At 40.3% G+C, this 19,869-nt stretch overlaps 1 protein-coding gene across 8 annotated transcripts in view; it reads left to right on the top strand.

The window, feature by feature from the left end:
* Nucleotides 1-19,869, top strand: part of cep350 (centrosomal protein 350) — a 64,080-nt gene that overhangs the window by 23,485 nt on the left and 20,726 nt on the right. For 3 of the 8 annotated variants that reach the window (XM_051652915.1, XM_051652913.1, XM_051652908.1), the window contains exons 15-28: nucleotides 10,103-10,221; nucleotides 10,352-10,523; nucleotides 13,326-13,564; nucleotides 13,699-13,868; nucleotides 13,977-14,087; nucleotides 14,460-14,600; nucleotides 14,803-14,936; nucleotides 15,395-15,496; nucleotides 15,610-15,776; nucleotides 15,939-16,141; nucleotides 16,360-16,547; nucleotides 17,069-17,156; nucleotides 17,901-18,047; nucleotides 18,155-18,312. In XM_051652915.1, coding sequence (XP_051508875.1) covers nucleotides 10,103-10,221; nucleotides 10,352-10,523; nucleotides 13,326-13,564; nucleotides 13,699-13,868; nucleotides 13,977-14,087; nucleotides 14,460-14,600; nucleotides 14,803-14,936; nucleotides 15,395-15,496; nucleotides 15,610-15,776; nucleotides 15,939-16,141; nucleotides 16,360-16,547; nucleotides 17,069-17,156; nucleotides 17,901-18,047; nucleotides 18,155-18,312 — 2,139 coding nt within the window. The remainder of the gene's footprint in view (nucleotides 1-10,102; nucleotides 10,222-10,351; nucleotides 10,524-13,325; nucleotides 13,565-13,698; nucleotides 13,869-13,976; nucleotides 14,088-14,459; nucleotides 14,601-14,802; nucleotides 14,937-15,394; nucleotides 15,497-15,609; nucleotides 15,777-15,938; nucleotides 16,142-16,359; nucleotides 16,548-17,068; nucleotides 17,157-17,900; nucleotides 18,048-18,154; nucleotides 18,313-19,869) is intronic. The other 5 variants (XM_051652914.1, XM_051652910.1, XM_051652916.1 and 2 more) reach the window with 5 other exon arrangements.

Genomic DNA, 19,869 nt, shown 5'->3' with positions numbered 1-19,869 from the left:
ACAAAGTAGTTGTCCTAAACGACTTGCCAAAACTATAGTTTGCTAATATTAAATCTGTGGAGTGGTTAAAAAATGAGTTTTAATGACTTCAGCCTAAGTGTATGTAAACTTCTGACTTCAACTGTAAGTCTGACATTGGCTTTCACCACCTTCGTGCGGTTGGAGAACTTGCAGAGGTGTTGTAACAATGATCTTCTCTTGCCTGGGTAACAAGAACCTGGACTTTGCGAAGCTCTGGATCAATACCCGAAATCTCTCCCACCTTGACTTCTCTCCTGGGAAGTTCATTCTGCCAAAGAAAGCCTGGGCCAGTGAACCAGTTGGATGCTGCGAGTTGTTCTGCTGTGAGACATCTGGATGCATGATCAGCAGGATTCTTATCAGAGGTGACATATTGCTATTGGTCTGAATTTGTGCACAGCTTGATGCGTTGAATGCGATTGGCTGCAAAGACATGAAATCTTCTGGCTTCATTATTGATGTAGCCAATGACGACCTTTGAGTCAGTCCAGAAGTATTCCTGTAGACCTTCTATCTCTAATTCTTTCTTGAGCATATAATTTGTTCGTATAGCTACCACAGCAGCTGTAAGCTCTAGTCTTGGTATGGTCATTACTTTCGTAGGAGCGACTGTTGACTTGCCAATGACTAGTGAGCAATAAACTTCTCCTGTTGTGCTGATGTACTGAGGGTTTGAACACTCCCCATAGCCTGAGATGCTAGCGTCAGAAAAATGAAGTTCGTAATGCTTAACTTTGATGTTTGATGGAATGTAGCATTGTTGGATCTTCACATCGGCTAAATTTTGTAGATCTAGAAGCCAGAATTCCCTCTGAGGCAGTAGATCATCTGGAAGCAAGTCATCCCAACTAACCTTTTCACGACACATCTGCTGCAAGATTTGTTTCCCTACAAGGATGAATGGTGCCGCAAACCCAAGCGGGTCAAATACCGAGGCCACCGTGGACAAGCCTCCTCTGCGGGTGATTGGGTGTTCCTTAACAATGACTCTGAACTGGAATTTGTCGGATGCAATGCAATATTGAACACTAAGTGCTCTCTCCATGTACAACTCACCCAGAACCATGTCCAAATCCTTAACCCTTTCAGCATGCTCCTCTTTAGGAATTGAGGTGATAACTAGCAGTGTGTCGATTCAGTAATCAATGATCCAATGTTAACGATACAACACGTAAATATCGATATAGACGTTTTTTTTAAGATGTACCTTTATTTTAATACTCTCATGTCAGCCACGTCCATACGCAAGCGATGTAGCAACCTTATTACATTCATTTCACTTTGAGCGCTAAATATGCTTTTCATGTGGGACACAGATGTGCGCGGGGTCTTTGAAGCCAAACTGTGCTCTGCTATCCATGCGGCGTGCGCACGCGTCAGCTGGGCTTCCCGCGAAACGTGAGCCCAAGTGACAGGATCAGTGCGAGCATGTCAACCGGGCGCTCCTTAAAATGCGAGCTCTCGTGACAAACACAGAGCGGCTCACATGCGCGATTAATTCTGGCTTCCATCGATATCGTTGCGCATGCGACCCATTTGAATTTTACATGAGAAATTGCTATTTAAAAGTACCTTGGAGCAGTTCAATCATCATGTGAAATGTCTTGATAACACCGACATTCTGAACACTAATGAGGGACAGAGAAATCACCATCTCAGCACTAGCATCAGTTATAAGACTTTACACAGCATCACCCTTACAAACATTTATCCCAGTTAACTGTAACAGAATTTTTCATTACAACTGTGGAAGTTGTAGCCAAGAAAGCCGCGGATAGCACGGATAGTTGGAAACAAGTCATGATTAAGTAAGTATTTTGAATTGAATTAAACTGAAAAATAAGCTGTAATCAAATGATTGATGATCACTTGTGTGTGTGACGTTATTTTTTATATTACTATCTGTATAATTTTTTTTCAACATCTGAAGTACCTTATTTTGTTGTGGATGTCCCAATGTGGATACAAAATTTGCACTTTTTTTTTTTAGGACAAAATTTTTTTAATTGATTGTGTAAAATAGGGCACATACTATCGGAATATCGATCACAAGGCTCTGAATCGAATCAAATCGAAATTGTATCGCAGCAGACTTTGAAGTATCTGCAAATATTGGATCGTAGGCCAAGATAATCGATATAAGATCGTATCGTAATGAAACGTCTGATTTACACCCCCAGTGATAACATCCTTGCTGTTAGAGATCAGCTGCATAAGTTTAAGTTTACTGGTTCTGCAGAGTTCTCTTGCTTCCCTTACAAGCTTGATTGCTTCAGCTTCAGATGATACGCTTGTAAATCCATCATCAACATAAGTTCCTTTGTATGAACTCAATGGAGTCTTCACTGAAGCGTCCTTGTCCTTCAGTGGCAAGATGCTGGAGGCCATAGTTGGCGCAGCCAGGTGATGAAGCTGCACCGAACAAGTGAACCTTCATTCGGTACACTGAAGGTTGAGAATCTAGATCGCCATTCTTCCACCACATGAATCTCAGGTAATTTTGGTCTTTACTTTGTCGTGAAACTGATGAAACATGTGTTCTATGTTGCACATGATCGCTGCTGGACCCTTTCTGAAATGATACCTGAAGCCCACCAAGGTGTTTGTCAACTCTGGACCAGTCAGGATATGATCATTTAAGGATGTCTCTTGAAACCTTGAACCCCCAGGCTTTTGTGGGTGATACACCCCATGGTGCAGAATGTACCATGCTGGATACCTTTCGATTTCTTTGTGCTGAACCTTCTCTGCATCTCCACGGGCTTACATGGTTTCATCCATGAAGGCTGTGTAGTCCTTGTAGTACTGCTTATCCCTCTTAAGCTGTCTGTCCAGGCATTTAAGATGGTGCTCTGCACATGCCCTATTGTTTAACTGGTTGGGCCTTACTTCCTTAAATGGTAGTGGTATTTCATTATGAACTTTGTCCTTGAGTCTGATGCCATCTTTCATTTTTGACAGGAAACAAAGATCCTCTTGCGACATCTCTCTCACTGAAGTCAGATTCAAGCACCTTAATTTCTAGTGGTGTAACTGCTACTATAATCTGTATTCGGCAGACATAGTGCACATCACCTTTGAGGTTGAAAGAGGATTGAAGACCTGGCATCACTTGTCTTACAATAACTTGGTGACTTACTCCGATGGCATCGCCATAGTCGATGTGGGGATTACCATAGCCAACTACGCTCCAGCCTAGGTCGGTGTTTGCAGGAATGAACTCTCATAAGTATGTTACTGGCAGAGGGATTTTCCTTTGGGAGTAAAACCCGCTAACCTGTAGACCAATCATCTTACGACAATGTACGACTGTATTTTTTAAAGCCATCGTAGAGAGCTTCAGTCATACTTCTTCCTTCATATTGAGTGTTTCTGCTGTCTCCAAGAATGAAGGTTGGATCACTCTGATTGTCAAGGAGCGCATACACAAGAACTTCACAATCTCTTTCCTTTGACCTTTCAGTCTTCTGTTGCTTTCTTTAAATTTTAGAATGGTCCTCATGGAGACAAGCTGGATGTTTCTTTTGGCATATGCCAAAGAAACTCCTATTCTCACAGAACTTTGAACGGTGACTGAACTTCAGACAGCCGAAGCACAACATCCTTTCTTGAACAAGCTCTGCGACTCTTTTCTCCATAAGCTAATAACACTTGTGAAGACTGTGACCTTGTCTTTCACAGAAGACACAACTTGCAAAGGTGAACTTTTCATCTGAGTTGATTGCCAACACCTTTGCTCCAGGGCCTCGATTCTTTGATCTCCTTATCTTTTCATTGTCACATGGTTTCAAAGCATAAAGAGAAGTTACAGGATTACAAGTGATTGTGGCCTCTTTCGTGGGAAACTTCACAAATTGACAAACTGGGAAATGTGTTTGTAGCTTCTTCAGTTTCCAAGACTATTCTATTCCATCTTGTGGAAGCCTGGCAATAATTTTTTGGTTTTCATTGCAATCATTGAGTACCTCAATGCCCTTAATCTGAGGATTGGCTGCCTCACAGCTACAGAGAAAATCTTCAAACTTACTAAGCTCCAGACTGTCCTTCGGGCCTATTTTTGGCTATGCATGAAGTTTGTCTCTAACGGACTTAAAGTGCTGTGAAAAAGTATTTCTGATTTCTTCCTTTTTTTGTGTATATCTCATACTAGATTGTTTCCAAAATTCAAACAAAAGCTAACATAAAGGCAATTTGAGTAAACACAAAATACATGTTTTAAATGATAATGTTATATATTGAAGCAAAAATGTTATCCAATACCAACTGGGCCTGTGTGAAAAAGTATTTTCTCTTAGTTACTAAATCCCCAAATATATGAAACTGTATTCATAATGGGGTTCAGCTGGACTAGATACACCCAGGCCTGATTACTGCCAGACCTGTTCAATCAAATCAACACCTAAATAGAACTTTTTCAGCAGCATGAATTTGGCTAAAATGTCTCACCCAGTAGCACACTATGCCAAGGTCGAAAGAAATTCCAGAAATGATGAGGAAAAAGGTGATTGAATTACATCAGTCTGGCAAGGGTTACAAAGCTATTTTAAAGGCTCTGGGACTCCAAATATCCACAGTGAGTGACATTATCTTCAAATGGAAAAATGTTGGCACAGTAGTGAACGTTCCCAGAATTTGCGACCTTCCAAAATTCCATCCAGGAAGTCACAAAAAAGCCAAGGACAACATCCAAGGAACTGCAGGCCTCTCTCACATCAATAAAGTTCACTGTTCATGACTCCACTATCAGAAAAACACTGGGCAAAAATGCCAGCCATGGAAGTGTGGCGAGGCGAAAACCACTGCTAACCCAGAAGAACATTAAGGCTCGTCTGAATTTTGCCAAAACACACCTTGATCCTCAAAACTTTTGGGAGAATGTTCTGTGGACTGATGAGTTGAAAGCGAAACTTTTTGGAAGACAGGGATCCCGTTACATCTGGCGTAAATCAAACACAGAACTCCACAAAAAGAACATCATACCTACGGTCAAGCATGGTGGTGGTAGAGTGATGGTGTGGGGGTGCTTTTTTGCTTCAGGGCTGGGGCGACTTGCAGTAATTGAGGGAAACATGAATTCTGCTGTACCAGAAAATCTTAAAGGATGACAATGATCCAAAGCATAGGAGTTAGTCCGCCTCTGAATGGCTCAAGAGAACCAAAATGATAGTTTTGGAGTGGCCTAGTCAAAGTCCTGACTTGAATCCAATTTGAGGTGCTGTCGCAGTACCTTAAACGGGCAGTTCATGCTCGAAAACCCTCCAGTGTGGCTGAACTAAAGCAGTTCTGCAAATAAGAGTGGGCCAGTATTCCACCACAGCAGTTATTGGAAGCATTTGGTTGCAGTTGTTGCTGCTAAAGGTGGCACAACCAGCTATTAAGTTTAAGGGAGCAGTTAGTTTTTCACTTGGGTGATATGGGTGTTGGATAACTTTTCAATAAAAAATTTATTTGAAAACTGTATTTTGTGTTGACTCAGGTTGCCTTTGCTTTATGTTATATCTCGTTTGAAGATCTAAAACAATTCAGTATGAAAAATACACAAAAATAGAAGAAATCAGGAAGGGGGCAAATCATTTTTCACAGCACTGTAGCTATGAGGAATGGGTTTCCATATCTTCCAGAATGTTCCAAGCTGCATGGTAAGCTGACTCTGTGCACAGCAGAAAGTAACCTTTCAGAGCCTTCTTGGCAGATTCACCTACATATCTTTGTAGGTAGCAAATCTTCTCTGCCGTGGGTATGGTTTTCAATCTATTAGAGTCTGAAACGAAACCGTCTAGTCGTTAAACCTAAGTGGGTCTTCACTGAAGGTTGCTGGCTCTGGTACATGGAGTTGATTTGCACTGATTGATTCTGCTAGAACTCTCTGACAAGAGCTGCAGTGCTGTCCTCTTTTTGTGGATTTGTCACGATTCTCTGTGGGGAATAATTCTGGATTGAGAATTTTTTACATTTTTAATTCTTTGTTCTCCTTTATAGATTCACAGTCGTGGAGTAGCTCTTTCATCTCTTCTTCTGAGACTTCACTTTGCTCATCCACATGCATGCGCGCCTTGGCAGCATTTAATTTCTTAAGCATCTCCAAACATTCCAGTTCTCGACGCTTATCTTCTAAAACCCTTTGTCTAGCCACGTTTTCAATCTCTAGCATGGTTCTCAACCTAGCTTCACAGCATTTCAAAGCATCAGCTTCTTGCTCCTCTATTTGCCTTTTATTCTCAGCTTCAAGTCTCTGAAGCTCTTCCAGATGCTGATCTTGTTCTCAAGACTTCTAGAGTGGCTTTGTTAGCAGCGACCTCAGCAGCAGCTTCTTGTCTTATCTAATGCTATTGTATCTATACTACTCAGTGAGTGGGGAGTTTCACCTTCTTAATTTCCTTCAACACGACTTTTTACTGTCTCAACAATTGTTCTTGTAACTGCTTCACAAGTCCACCCTATGATGAGTCATGGCTAGGAATGCCAATTTGATGTATATTTTCATACACGATGCTTAAACCTGCGGAGGCTTTAGTTACCTTTGTAATAATATTTTGCAGCAGATCATTGGAACAGGTGTTCATTCAGCTACCATCTACCCTCTTTAACGAGTGACTTCCACTCCTCATAGCTTTCTCTAAATCGACATTCAAGTCTTTTCAGTGTTTCATCATGCAGTTCTTGTCCTTTTCATTTAGTTTATGGACTTTCTTACTACTTTGTGGCTCTTCTTGTGAAGCCTCCACAGCTGGACATGCTCTCTCTCTGTCATCCCCAGACAACTCACTTGAGTCTGACATTTAGGTTATTTGGTTGCCTTATTTGTTTGAATAAATTAGTCTTGTAGTCATGTATTACACTTTAGGTCTTAATTGACATTAAATGAACCTATAGCTTATGTAGCATGTAGCTAATGCTTACAGCATTACTTAAGTGTTCTCAAGAAGTAATGCAATCACCACTTTTTGATAGATTAAATTAATTATATTAAAGTATGCATTCACTCTTAGCTTCTTAATATACAGGTGCATCTCAATAAATTAGAATGTTGTGGAAAAGTTCATTTATTTCAGTAATTCAACTCAAATTGTGAAACTCGTGTATTAAATAAATTCAATGCACACAGACTGAAGTAGTTTAAGTCTTTGGTTCTTTTAATTGTGATGATTTTGGCTCACATTTAACAAAAACCCACCAATTCACTATCTCAAAAAATTAGAATATGGTGACATGCCAATCAGCTAATCAACTCAAAACACCTGCAAAGGTTTCCTGAGCCTTCAAAATGGTCTCTCAGTTTGGTTCACTAGGCTACACAATCATGGGGAAGACTGCTGATCTGACAGTTGTCCAGAAGACAATCATTGACACCCTTCACAAGGAGGGTAAGCCACAAACATTCATTGCCAAAGAAGCTGGCTGTTCACAGAGTGCTGTATCCAAGCATGTTAACAGAAAGTTGATTGGAAGGAAAAAGTGTGGAAGAAAAAGATGCACAACCAACCGAGAGAACCGCAGCCTTATGATTGTCAAGCAAAATCTATTGAAGAATTTGGGTGAACTTCACAAGGAATGGACTGAGGCTGGGGTCAAGGCATCAAGAGCCACCACACACAGACATGTCAAGGAATTTGGCTACAGTTGTCGTATTCCTCTTGTTAAGCCACTCCTGAACCACAGACAACATCAGAGGCGTCTTACCTGGGTAAGGAGAAGAAGAACTGGACTGTTGCCCAGTGTTCCAAAGTCCTCCTTTTCAGATGAGAGCAAGTTTTGTATTTCATTTGGAAACCAAGGTCCTAGAGTCTGGAGGAAGGGTGGAGAAGCTCATAGCCCAAGTTGCTTGAAGTCCAGTGTTAAGTTTCCACAGTTTGTGATGATTTGGGGTGCAATGTCATCTGCTGGTGTTGGTCCATTGTGTTTTTTGAAAACCAAAGTCACTGCACCCGTTTACCAAGAAATTTTGGAGCACTTCAGGCTTCCTTCTGCTGACCTGCTTTTTAAAGATGCTGATTTCATTTTCCAGCAGGATTTGGCACCTGCCCACACTGCCAAAAGCACCAAAAGTTGGTTAAATGACCATGGTGTTGGTGTGCTTGACTGGCCAGCAAACTCACCAGACCTGAACCCCATAGAGAATCTATGGGGTATTGTCAAGAGGAAAATGAGAAACAAGAGACCAAAAAATGCAGATGAGCTGAAGGCCACTGTCAAAGAAACCTGGGCTTCCATACCACCTCAGCAGTGCCACAAACTGATCACCTCCATGCCACGCCGAATTGAGGCAGTAATTAAAGCAAAAGGAGCCCCTACCAAGTATTGAGTACATGTATAGTAAATGAACATACTTTCCAGAAGGCCAACAATTCACTAAAAATGTTTTTTTTTTATTGGTCTTATGATGTATTCTAATTTTTTGAGATAGTGAATTGGTGGGTTTTTGTTAAATGTGAGCCAAAATCATCACAATTAAAAGAACCAAAGACTTAAACTACTTCAGTCTGTGTGCATTGAATTTATTTAATACACGAGTTTCACAATTTGAGTTGAATTACTGAAATAAATGAACTTTTCCACGACATTCTAATTTATTGAGATGCACCTGTATGTACACATCCATACAAACAATTAAATTGCATTAAAAAATGTACACACATAATACCATCATGTCTTATGAAAGGCACAAGTATATCCAGTCCTTATGACACTTAAACAGTCTCTTTTAGCATTTGACAATGTTTAGACCACCTTAGGTACCTTTACTTAAACTTGATTGCACCTATCTTATAGCTGGTCTTGACCTTGCACTGCTCTTCAACTTGTGTGTTTCTTCCTTCATGGGTAACTGGAACATGTGACGCTCTTCTCTGGCAGACAACAGGATTTACCAGAGCTCTAAGACTTGCATTAATGTTGGCTGGATTCTTCTTTCTCTCCTACTCCGCGATGAGCAGTGAGTTCTCACTGTAGCTCCCTCCAATAATTTACGAGCACAAGAGTTCTTAATTTTTACTGACTGATGGTTTCAGAAGTTTTATTTCCTCATTCACCATCAACGTTGATGACGTGAAGACATTGGACTCGACACCATACATGACACGACGTGAGAACTCATTGGCTGCTTATACAGAAGGGAGTAACAAAACATGAATAATTCTTCACTTTGCATTAATATGCCTAACAATTTCTTTTGACTTCACCTTTTATTAATGAGTGTGCTAACGAGTGAAACCCGCATCTCTGACTGTTGTGTTTGCTTATTACTCTAGGGTGAATAAAGGTTCCACGTTAATTGGTTCCGCCCACTCAACGGCAAAACAAATGCACATTTGAACACAACATATAGGCCAAATATAAATGTCAGCTACAGATAGAGTTGATATCAATACCGTGTCTGGGCATTTTAGAACACAGACTTGTTTGTTTTTTGTGTTATTTAGAGCAACAAGTCTTCAATTTAAGAATGTAAACACTTGCAGAATTCTGGGGATCTACCTGAAGGGGGCAGTGTTGCTCTATCATTGTACTATACCTTTCAAAGATTAAACTTTGATTCTGGATATGTTCAGAAGGGAATACTTTCTTACTATTCGCGTAATACTCTGCAGTACACACTGTATACTAACTACTTTTAATTAAAAATAGGAAGTTAAACAGGCATTACTTCATGATTTTAAGCTGTACTATGCTACATTGTCGTCAATCGCATGACCTCATAAGCTTGCATTTGAGTGGCATCCAGTTATCTTGGAAATATAGATATTATTTTGCTTTTTTTAATGGAATTTTGTGTAAACGTGTATTCTTCATAATGAGTCAGGAAAGAGGTTAAAAATTAGTGTCTGTAAGAACTTCTGGTTTATTCGTCACACTGGAAATTGAAGGTCAAATTGAGCATGTTGCATTGTGAGAAACGGCATTCTGTGCAGTGTACTGCACATTTTGGAAAATGTAGTAGGTCTTCCAGGTTTTCTATGCATACTGTGCACAATATGCTATTTTGAACATGGTGTCTTTCTGGACAAGTTTAGTACAGCATCATAACATCTTTTGTATCATTGTATATAAGATTAACATGGATCCTAATGCCCTCTCTCCACAGTAAGAGCCATGGTAGGTTCAGTCCCTCTGACGTGGTGCTGAGCGGCAGAGAGAGATCTCACCATTCACCAACCCTCACACCCCTCTCCTCTCCACACTCCAGCTCAGGCAGCAAGAGAGGTCAGATATACTTATACACTTCGACCGCAGGGCCAGAAATCCAAATAAGCTTCAAAACGTCATATGATCTTCAGGGTAATGCAGCATAAAATCGGTGTCTCTGCTCTTATGTCTGTTTTCCTTCCTACAGCATCAGAGAAGAGCCTGCTGGAGGTGCAGAGAAAAACGTCCTCTGCAGGCAATGATCTCCCTGCTGAGGGTTTCAAAAAGAGCAGTTCAGAGAAAGCATCCAGTCGAAGCTCTCACATGAGCATTGACACAGATGGCACACTAGGGGGAGCCTCAGCCCACTCCATCCACAGGTACGACTTGTTTAACACTGTAGGGAGCTCCTGTAGTGTAGCTGGAAGATCATGGCACTGAAATACTGATAAATGCATTTGCTGATACAATGTATGCATTGTTAGAAGATCAGCTAGTGTGTGGAATGGTTGCAGAAAGCTTTGGGAGTAAAACTGTATGTTGGTTGACATGTTGGAAACCAAACAAAGTTCTCCCATACAGTAGATTCAACCTTACAATTGGGCCTAAAACAATGGCAAACAACAACTTATACTGCTTTTTGTAACAATTTTTGTTTTTCCTGATTACAATTTTTCAACAATGCTCTGTTGCGAATAAGTACCTTTTTAAATGAATGTTATTTCAACAATAATGTAATAATTCAAATGAATGTAAAATAAATCCCCTACTGTTATTTGAATGGAACGGCCTGATGCATGTACCCTCATGCTATTTTTGAAAGTTGACCATGATGCAGTCTTAAAAAGATAAAAGTTAGTACTTTCCTTTAAGCAGAGTAACTAGTGCAGTCATCTCTTATTATCATTCTGCTAGTCTGCAAGTCACCGGAAATGAACTCAGACATATGCAAATAGGCTGTTTCAGAACGGAAATATCTTTAAACATGATATCCACATTGCTCCTGTTTCTCATAATTATTACAGCTGTACCCAGAGGTGCCAGAGTCAATATTAGGGCTACTAAATGTGCAGTGCTCGGTCTGCTGTAGCCGTAAAAGGAGGCGGGAGGCAGAATACACACACTGGCTCTTTTGTTCAGCCAGTTATCTGTGCTGCAGGTCAGGCTCATTGCCAAGGAGATATTTTTCTCAAGTGTGACATTTGAGCCTCCCTGTGGCATTTATTGTAGCCCATGAGTCAGATTTCCCTCATACCTTCCTGCCTGTTCAGCATCCAAAGAGCCATATCCTCATCTATCCACCAGCCAAGAGCTGGATTAGCATAAGTTTAAGGGTTACCCCCATGATCGGCATACTCCCTGGACCTCCTCTCCATACCCCAGCAGCACAAAATCCTCATTGTTTGGGATTAAGGATATTTAAAGCATCTAAATTGCCATTTGAGGCACCCCAATCTATTCGAGGTTTTTCTTTTGTTTTTCTTTGTCACTGTATAGCAGCTTGCACCATTCAGCTCAACAGTCATTCTGTGTGAAGAGTTTTTAGCTAGAAAAGACTGTTTCTTTTGATAACCTTTGCAATCAGTTCTTTAAAAGATGCATTTTTGCTCATTTGAAAAAAGTTATAGCTGAAGGATATAACTTTTTCAGTGTTAAAATACTCTCCTACCACAGTTTAATATGCAGAGACAACTATATAAGTTTGCCATTCATAGGTAAAGTTTCTTGAAAACTGTAAACTCTGGCTTTGTGGCGTTATAAAAATTCCTGTGTGTGTGTTGAGCGACCCGTCTTAGACCTGTCCCAGCAACATTACTCAACCAATGGCATAAATTGGGGAAGGGAGTATCCCTTTGTTTGATTAATGGCAGATGGGAGGTGCATTCGGAAAGCTATTTTGAAAATATTGTTTATTTTTGTAATTCCATTCGGTGGTGCTAGTGGTGCAGAAATGACATACTTCAGCTTTAACATGAAATCAAAATATAGTTTATTTGCTTAATATTAGGGAGGTGCATGGTGCCAAACCTGATATGTGCTCTACCCAGGTGAATGCTAGTATTGTCATGTGCATTGTGTTACACTGCTGCAGATTTTATTAGACTTTTTGGGATGCTTTTAGTTTTAAATGTGTAAGCATTGAACTTGTCGAATTATTGGTCGTAAGTATGCACAAGAGAAAAAGGTAAAAAAAATTGGCTTACGTTTATCAAGCACTAAAACTTTGTTGGATGAAAAACAATGGAGAATCGTGTGTAACAGACACATGAAGTCCTCTTTGCAACCTGCACTACTTCAAAACGTTAAATCTTTGTGACACCTGCACTAAACGCAGAGCAACGAATGAAATCGAATGAAGCTGTCTCAAGATGCGTTTATAAAAAGTTATTTTTAACCTGACACAGTGTCTAAAAAATGCGGTGGTCCTGCACAAGATAATGAAAAAAACCAGATGCGGCGTAAGAGTCAAAGATGTTTCGTCCAACTCATGTTATCATAGGAAAACAATTGGAAAACCAGAGCAGATGCACGGAAAAACACATGTAAACAGCCCCTAACTCACCTTATACTTAAACTGACCTGAACCCGGCCCGAAAGCTGACGATTGTCAGTCCCTCCGGGCTCGGGACAGGTTACAGACCTCTATTGCATGTATAGAATAACTGAATAGTGATTTTGGTATTTGAATAAAGGGGCGCCATACTGTTAACCGAGTGACGACTATCCATGCACATTCAAACTTATATGTTCCTGGTCTTATTGTGCATTCTTCATTAGTGCACATTATTCCAAAGAAAAACATTTGTCTTCATAATCTTTTTGTCAAAATGTAATAACTTTGTCCACCTCTGAAATTACATTCCTTTTCATCAATCAACCAACGGGTGCCAGCGTTGTTACAAGAGGATGGTAGTCCTCCAAAATTGACTGCTAACTCTAATTCAGATCTGGTTCTGTTGCCCACTTTTCTCAATCCAATCAATTCCTGATTAAAAAATAAATAAATCATGGCCTACGTTTTTTTGTTTTGTTTTTTTTTTTCTCCATTGAATCCTGTCTCATTCAGAAAAACATCACATCACAGAACTAAAATATGTTGCAACCGCTGTCTCTGTTGACAAAGTAATTTTATAATTGATAATTCATCAGTATTTTTCTCTTTTTGTTTCTTGTTTTGTTAGTTTTGGCTCAGAAGAAAATAAATCTCCCCGAAGGTCTGGTACAACTACTTCTCCAGCTGGATCTGGTTATTCTCGGCTGTCTCCGGGTGACAGTATCCCAGTCAGAGGGTCTGCCCAAGGGTCAAGCCCCCCTCACACTGCCCTGCCCAGTTCCTCCTCATCCTCCTCTTCAGCTGGCAGGGCTAAATCCAACCCCTCGCCCCATACTCGGAGCTCCCGAGCAGAACAAAGGACTGCAGGTAAACAACTTGGTATAGATAAAGTATCCATAAGCAACTAATCTGCCTATTAAGCCAGCTATGGATATCTGGTTCTGGAGAATTTCAGTATTGGAATTAGAATTCATTACTAACTACACTGTCTATCCCCCTAGGCTCAACAGAGCTGCAGTTTGCACCTGGAGTCCTGCAGCAGTGTCTGTCTGCCGAGCTCAGTTACCTGGATGCAGTGGAGGAGTCAGTGCGACAGCTCAGTGATGTGGAGAGAGTAAGAGGCGTGTCTCTTGCTCAGCAAGAAACAGTCTCGCTCGCTCAGATTCTGAAGGTGAGACAGGCCCCTTAGCACAGTGATTATTTGTAGAACGTTAATGTTGTGCTCATGTGGCCATGTACCATGTTTTTGACAGTGACCTCTAACCTTTGACTCTTGCAGTCCCAGCAGCAGAGGCATGAGCGTGACCTTTACCTGCTGAGGATGAAGGCAGAGCAAGAAGCCCTGGAAACACAACGGCAGCTGGAAGGGAGCAGGCAGAGAGCAGTACGGGTACTTACACCACATTCTGCTTTTTTTAATCTCTGTCTGAATCGTCCTGTCTGTGATTCAGGAAATTTTCACATTAGAGTTTTGGTGGGGACTTTTTGTAGTGCTAGAAAGATAGATATGTATATGTAGTACGGATTAATTAGACGGTATTTTGCCATTTTGAGAATAACGGTATTGGCCAATAACTATGCCTGCAGTGTTTACTTTTACATTACATTCAATTCAAACTGCAAGCTCAAAATTCTGATTTTTCTTTTGCTGTGGTGCTATAGATTCAGTAGTGGTGCAGTTCAGGAAACAATCCAGTGGTAATCAAGTTTATGATGAATCAAACTAATCACACATTTTGTTGATGTGTGTGTTGGTTTCCAGGCCCATGCAGAGCTGCACGAAAGTTTGCTCCAGTCTCAGCAGCAGACATTAGGAGGTCTGCATGAGGCTACAAACAAGATGATGAACCAACAGACTGAGGCTGCTCGCCACACAGCTGAAACAGCACGACACATTAAAGAGGTGACATGCAATAGAAATAAAAAAAGAGGCCAGATATATAATATATACACTTTACACATTTCTTTAAATGTGTAAAACACAACATCAACTGTAAAGAAACAAGATTACATACTATATTTCCTTAAGGCACTGCAGTTCTCTCTATAATGTCAGGTAAGAGGATTAAAAGTGTAGTTGACTCGCTTTCTCGCTGTCTTTGTAGATGACTGAGCTGGCTCATTCACAGATTGCAGGTGCTATGAGTGTTCCTGGCCCCTCTACCACACCTCTGTTTGACCAGCAGAAACAGGACAACCAAAGTTTGAAACAGCGTCAGTCACAACTCCATAAGGACAGGTAACCATTTGGACACTGTCATTCTCTATTCTAATCTTCTGATCCCACGCTGAATTCATCTTAAGAGCCGGATAGGGTTGCCAGGTTTGACATCAATCATGCCTAACACTATTTTCTCTTGTGTTAAGCCTTCTATTTCTTGCTCCATTCACTCCCATTTAAATGCATCCAAACATGTGAAACCGGAAACGCAAGCTCATGCGAAGAAATATTGCATTTTGCTGCGTCATATCCTGGTGCGTTTCGGTTTCCAAAACCTGTTTGTATTTTCAAAGCCTAGTGTGAGTGTCTCGTTAATGAGCAGAAGTGTGAATGAGACCAACAGCGAAGGTTGGTCTATTCCTTTAACTGTCCGTTTGGTTTGCATTTTCTCAAGGGAAATATTGTTAAAATAAAATAGTCATAATAGTTCTTGCAATCAGGCGCTCTGTGCTAACAGTGTTTTGGATCTTCTCCAGTAGTTGGAAGAGTGAGCTGTCTTCAGAGAGAGCTCAGCAAGAGGCTGAGTCACCACCGGACAGCCTCTCGCAGTCCATCCCTTCCAGGAGACCCACCATCAGGTACCATCACTGCTAGCTGTTTATTTGAGCTTAATTTCTAAGCAAAAATATATAGAAGACTGTTTATCTTGTCCCTTTCTACTTTTCACTTCTCACACACTCTTTGATTTCAGTGGTGGCGGCAGCAGTAGTACCCAGCTTAGTCCATCTAATTCTGATCAGAAGGAGAAAAGGACAGCAGAGAAGGACAGGAGTAGCAGTTCAGTGGAGGACCAAACTCACACCGCTGCTGATGACTCCCTTCGCTCAGACAGTGTGCGCAGCCTGCTTGAAGAGAAAGGTAAAACGGTTCCCATGGTCATTAAAAACATGGGGAAAAAACATTTTGGAAATTGAGAAGATACATATCTAGATAATAACATTCAGCCACCTTGGACCATAGAAATTCTACATAGTCAAAACACAACTCACTGTCACTGTGACTTCCTTTTCCCCCAATCAGCAGACAGTGCCTCTATTGCCACGGAGTACTCAGTGAAGTTTGATGACTCCATGACGGAGGATGAGATTGAGGAAATATCGTTCCGTTCTCTTTTACCTTCTGAGGCTCACCGTCGTGAATCGCTGGACAGAAAACCTAATCCACGCCCAGAGTCTGACGATGACCACAGCCATGACAGAACCAGCCCCAGAGAGAGCTCAAAGGTAAGCTTTCTTCCTCTGTGCATTTGACAAAGTGAGCTTTAAAGATCTAAAGACTAACCAAAACATTCCTTACTTACTGTTACTTGTAGGTTTATTTTATTTATTTAAAGGTTTTATTTTTTTTCTTTACTGATTTGTCCATTGACATAAGAAGTTCTATGTATGTATGGATGGATAAGTGACTTGGCCTTTCCCCTGCTCTGTCACACAATTCACAGCAGGATGGCAGCATGCCCTTCTCTAGAGGCCAGGACAGCTTCTCCAAGTTCACAATGGACCTCGTGCGACAGTATATGAAGGAAGATGAGGTTCGAGCGCAACACCAGAGTTCCTTACTGCACTTGCGTCAGAAAGCCCTCAGAGAGAAGACCAAAGCTGAGCTGGCCTGGTTGGAACATCAAAAGAGGCAGGATGATAATTTGTGTTATGACATTTCTGCCACGCCAGTGTTCTTCACACTAACATGAGAATCAGATAGAAGATTTTTTTAAATCAACATGAAATTAAATTTGACCCCATTTTCTTTAATAAACTTCCCAGGTCTTGTGTTTTTTCAGTAAGTTTTTCTACATAACCTTTTATCAAAATGAAATAACTTTCTCTGCCTCTACAATAGCTTTTCAGATGATGTCACTTAAGACTGTGTGGGTGATTAGAAAAATTAAGATTAATAACACGGTCTACTTTTCATGATCCAATAAAATTATCATAGATGAAAACAAGCCTCACCCTGCATTTCCCACAGAATATTCGATTTTATATGAAAGTTAAATTCTGTCATTTATTAAAAAAAATAAAAATAAAAAAGGATGCAAGTTGCCGAATTGTCTTTTTTGCAAGATTTACAGATGTTAAAAATACAAATCTTATAAACGCAAAGGCAGCGTGATTCAGTGAGCTGCAGGTTGACCTACTCTTCTCTTTCAGGCATCTCCGAGATAAAGGAGAGGACGATAAGATGCCACCCCTCCGAAAGAGACAAAGAGGCCTGATATTGAAACTACAACAGGAACAGGTGATGTGCTGAATATGTGCAGCTGCGTTAGTGTCATTTATGGGTGGGACATGTCCCTACCACTTTTTGCCCTGACCAGTTTTGTCCATACCACTTCTTGAAATAGCTTTCGTCAGGTAAGAGTCTAATGAAGAAGAAACATTGGCAGTTCTTGAGCAGGAGTTTTCATTTTGTTTGTGTTTCCATTTCGTTTTTGTGTGTTATAAGTGGCAATACGGTTCTGGAATGTATTTTGTTTTAAATGATACGATGAGTCCTCGTTGCGGCTGTTCTAAGTGATGTTGAGTGACAGCGGGCGGCGATGATCTCTCATGCACACAGACATGCGCTCTACTCGCACCGCTGTTCTGCAGCTTGTGCTCTTGTCTATTTAAATCACCAATCAGCCCATGATTGGTATGTAACCTATTTTTGATCCATGTATTTTCCAGAGACTAACAAAATCCCAGGATCAACAGGTGCAGATATAGTGATAAAGTTTTCTAATAAATTATGTTAAATATTTATTGGAGCGCTTGAATTGGCCATCAAGAATGACTATTTATCAAAACAGTAAAGAATTATTTGAAATTATCTGTGCACAACCCCCCCCCCCCCCAACTTATCACTTTATTTTAAATGATAGATATATGGATACCCCTGTTCATTTTTTAATTGTGTATTTGTGCCTAGTGTCTATGAATTTTCATGTGCACAGCACAAAAATAAAGGCTAAAACTTGCTGTGTTGTTGTTTGTCCCACAGGCAGAGATCAAGCGACTGCAGGAGGCCAATAAAGCAGCGAGGAGAGAGAGACAGCTGCTCCTCAAACAGCAGGAGGAGATCGAGAGAATGAGACACACAACCCTCAAACTGAAAGAACGGCTCAAGAGTGCCGGGGAGACAAACCTGGTCAGTCGTCTTAAAGATCCTCCTAATATTAGGAGAATGCAAATATTGAATTGAAGCTTTTTTTTTTTTTTTAAATGGGTAAACAGATTTTTTGCCTATATCCACAGGAGTCACCTGTGTCAGGTGTGGTGGAGGAGTTGGCTCCGCCCAGTGTGATAGTGACAGATGCAGAAACACGTAGTCCCTCCCCTATGTCTGTGTCTGGAAGTGAAACCAGCAGTATCATGCAGAAACTAAAGAAGATGCGCTCTCACATGGATGAGAAGTAAACTAACACTCTTACCTCTTTTTCGTCTACTCCCTCTCCTGTACTCCCAATTGTTTGTTAGTGAAGAAAATCAGAATATTTTATACATTGATTGTATTAACCAAACTAAAATCTTTAAAAGAGGTATACATTCTGCTATGCAAACCTCTTCCAAGAGGGCCAAGTAAAGAATGCCTGTTTGGTGTGCTCAGGGGCGGTTTCTAATTGTTTATGACTGGCTAAAACTACTACTAATGTTTATTCATATCCTTGAAACCTGAGGTTTGTCTAGAGTTTGCTCTTTAACAGCTGACTGGGTAACAGTTTAAAGTGTTTATATATGTCTGTGAGCCGAATCTTTGGTTTGAACATAAGTGTGCTCCGTGTAGTAAACACCCCCCTCCCAAAATGAATAGAAAAACTAATATCATATTTCTTTGTGCTTTCCTTTTGGATAAAAAAAAACCCAGTACATCTAAAACAGACAGCGGTGTCAGTACACGGTATTTCTGAAGGAATTGCAATGTATGGTAGGAGTTTTGATACGCGCTCAATCTGTTAGTCGTGATGTTTTTTTTTTTTTTAAAGTGGTCTAGTCTTAAGTATTGGCTGTATTTCAAAATCTAGTGAGGTGCCTACTGCCTACATAGACAGCTTTTATGAGCATCAAAATAAAAATGTTTAGATGCCCTAAAATGCCTAGTAGGCAGCTTTCTACATTTTGAGAGACAACTATTATTTGATAATTATTTTATATCTTACCTCACTTTATGAAACAATTCCTAATTTTTTGTGAGGTTTCTAAATGTGCTTCATATCCTCCATGTTCCCTAAATTCTGTGCCCATTATATGTGATCTCATGCAGTCTGCTACATTCAGACAGTCAAGCTGATTTGTCAACATGCTCTTGTTTTTACCACGATAGCCTGGCAACTGGTGGGAGACGTGCCACGGTTCAGAATCTTTTCATAGCAGTGACACACAAACACTTTTGTGTGAATAAGATTGGTACACTGAGGGAAGGGATTTCATGCTTGTCTGATTCAACTAATCACATGCTGTGTTGTGATTGTAACCTCTGCTCACTTTCTCTTGCTCTAATAGCAAGATGATACCTTTTGTGTAACTTTCATCTGTAATTATTCAGTGGTCTTCCATATGGGTCTGTCAAATATGCATACAGCATAGATGAACCCTTTATCTTGCATTTCATTGAAAGTGACTTGTAGTCACCCATTTAGGTAACTCTGTGTAACCGCAGATGATTGGGAATTTGCATTGTTCTTTATTATTACACAAAATTCCTTTATTCAAGGCATTAAATTTAAAGGATTAATCCTGGTTAAATTCAAGTTAAGCTCAATCGACAGCATTTCTGACATAATATTGATTACCACACAAATTAATTTTGACTTGCCCCTCCTTTTCTTTAAAAATAAAAATAAAAATCCGAGTTCCAGTGAGGCCGTAAATATTAAAAAACTTGGTAAACCTTAAAATGACTTAAACAACTTTACAGCTTAAATAATACATGAGTTTTAACAGGAGATTTAATGTGTGCTTTTATAAAATTA

Source organism: Myxocyprinus asiaticus, chromosome 24 (assembly GCF_019703515.2).
Source record: "Myxocyprinus asiaticus isolate MX2 ecotype Aquarium Trade chromosome 24, UBuf_Myxa_2, whole genome shotgun sequence".
NCBI lineage: Eukaryota > Metazoa > Chordata > Actinopteri > Cypriniformes > Catostomidae > Myxocyprinus > Myxocyprinus asiaticus.
The sequence above is the reverse complement of the archived record's forward strand: the minus strand, read 5'-3'. Positions and strand labels throughout refer to the sequence as shown.